Source organism: Montipora capricornis, chromosome 1 (assembly GCF_036669925.1).
Source record: "Montipora capricornis isolate CH-2021 chromosome 1, ASM3666992v2, whole genome shotgun sequence".
NCBI lineage: Eukaryota > Metazoa > Cnidaria > Anthozoa > Scleractinia > Acroporidae > Montipora > Montipora capricornis.
In genome coordinates this window covers 29,784,877-29,787,376 of record NC_090883.1, presented here as the reverse complement: position 1 = coordinate 29,787,376, position 2,500 = coordinate 29,784,877, and the positions used below count along the sequence as shown (strand labels likewise).

At 39.4% G+C, this 2,500-nt stretch overlaps 1 protein-coding gene across 1 annotated transcript in view; it reads right to left on the bottom strand.

The window, feature by feature from the left end:
- The window catches only part of LOC138038045 (intermembrane lipid transfer protein VPS13D-like), a 35,478-nt gene that overhangs the window by 1,776 nt on the left and 31,202 nt on the right, over positions 1 to 2,500 (bottom strand). The window contains exons 21-22 of the mRNA XM_068883870.1: positions 901 to 1,145; positions 45 to 211 (exon numbers count right to left, since the gene is read on the bottom strand). Of these exons, the coding sequence (XP_068739971.1) occupies positions 45 to 211; positions 901 to 1,145 (412 nt within the window). The remainder of the gene's footprint in view (positions 1 to 44; positions 212 to 900; positions 1,146 to 2,500) is intronic.

Genomic DNA, 2,500 nt, shown 5'->3' with positions numbered 1-2,500 from the left:
AAAACGATACATATTATCAGCGTAATTTACGAGTTATACCATACCTTCCCCGCGGTATCGCGCTTTGTAAAGATTAACAAGTTTGACTGTGAGAAGAACGTTGTCTGCAGAAGGTGACCCAGTCCTCATGAAGTGAACATTTTCACTCGTCACCAACGCGTTTAGTTTGTCTTCGGGATTCTCGTGCCGCAACTTCAACCAGCATACAAACCTGTGCGAAAAAAAAAAAAAAAAAGAAGCTGTATGGGTTAACTTTAGAAATCATGAGCCCACTGGGTATTGGCCAGCATAAAAAATACCATAATACTCTTTGTTTGTCCCTCAAAAAGTTTGCATATGCATTGTTTCCAGTTTCTCTTGGGACCATTGTAAATCCCAAGAGATAATAAAAACAATGCTTATGCAAAATTTTGGAGGGACAAACAAAAAGTATTATGGTGCAGTGGTGCAGTTGACTATCATCATCATATCTTTATTTACCCTCGAATTTTAGAGAAGCTTGATGTAGCTAGTATATCCGAGCATTTCCCCTCCTCACCATAATACACCACAGAGAACAGACCACAACACCGGGAACTCCATGCCCTACTCTTTGCGAACAGTGTGTGGGTTCTTTTACGTCCCACAGGGTTATGAACAATGAAGAGTTGTGAGACGGTTTATCGTCCTTATCCCAGAAGATCAAAGTCTAATCATTTGCAGATGTCATTACAAAAGCAGATTTTTTTTCTCAGATATTTTAAGACCCTGAGTGTTGGTCCGGCCGGAATCGAACTCACGACCTCCCGCATGGCAGCCCAGAGTTCAACCAAGTGAGCTACTTGTGTGCGGTAAACCATTCGTGCATTTCTGAAGGGAAAGGCTAAAGCTGAAACGATAAAATAGAACGTGATATCTTACTTTTCGTATTTGTTTTCTTTCTCACTTAAGCTCAGTTGCAGCAACCGCACAAACTCCTTCCCCTTGCGTCTCTTGGGCAGGTCTCTCGGAACCACTTCCCACTCGTCCAACGACTCGATGCAAGAAAAATTGCTCTCCTCACTTTCCGATGAATCGTGGTCCTCCACTTCTGTTGGTCCCAGGCTTCTAGAAGCCAACGGTGTGCTCAGACTAGAAGGAGGCGAGGCATCAGGCAAGATGGAAAGCTTCAAAAGAACACAAAAGTAATCCCAATTAGTCATTGAAATTCTGATTAATTTCCTCGCAAGTGTTTTTTTAGAAATACTCTGATTACTATTACCAAAAAGAAACCAGTCCGATAGTTGGATTACAAAACATTGGGTGAAATTGCCAAAACACCATACTCATAAAGCCGTGACAAACATTTACTGTATATCATGTCATGTTGAATGTTGAAATGAAGGAAAGCAAACAAATAATATATATGGCGCTAATCAACTAGCTGTCCTTTTTATATACTCAAGAAAATATCGCGTTTCTGATTGGTCAACGACCGATGCATAAATAGGTTATACAGTGCAAAAGAGGTTACTAGAGTGCAATAAGGAAGTTGCTATGGAAACAAAGCGACGTGGTGATTTTGTTGAGTATATAATACACAAAAAATTGTATGAACTTGCTCGTACCCATAAATCACGAAATACACTCGCGTTCATACGATTTCCTAAACTTCTCGCCCCACTACACTAGTATGACATGATTAAAATAGACAAAAGTTGCATAAAAAGAGACAGCAGTTTAGTTTCAGTTTACAATGCTCTACACTAAATCTTTAAGTAATGATGTAACTACTCACGTACATTTCCCAAAAAAATCTTAAGTAATGAGCAAAATGGTAAGTTATCAAGCTTTATAATCGAATCCATTCCATTTCAGAAGTACCGCTTATTAACAATTATTCACCGAAGTGAAGCTAAATGTCCACCACTTGGAGGTAAATAAACACTTTAGTGAATAGCGCATAGGTATAACGAGCCGTTTCGCCTGAGATTCGTTTAGAAGTTCTGTTTGGAATTAGTTCTACGCTTTGGTTAAGAATAAAAGTAAGAAAACTGAAGGATAGAACTGACTGTTAGAAGACTGACCGAACACGTTAGCAAAAAGAATAAACAGCAAGCACCAAACAAGCTTACGATTGCGATTAAGGAAGCGATTTTGTTTCTCTCTGGCTGCTCTGTGGTGAAAATTGGTTGCATGTATGACCAGAATGGATACTCCAAATTAAGGTTGAGACACTTCGTGACATTTGGTGACGTTACGTGGCAATACCTGACAACCTCAGTGTTAACCCGCTTTGGCTGATAAACAACACTCTATTTTGGCAGAGAATAACTGCTGGGTTAGACACTGATCTCTAGTGATTAGCTCGAAGCGCCGACTCGAAATAGTTAGCTTTCATAAATTGTTCTGGTGACAACAGAATTAAACTTAGTAAAAGTTTCGTAAGACCGTTTCCTACTTAATATACACAAACTAAGTGTCTCACCTTATTTTAGAGTATCCATTCTAGTCACGACCAGTGAAAATAACTTATTATCCG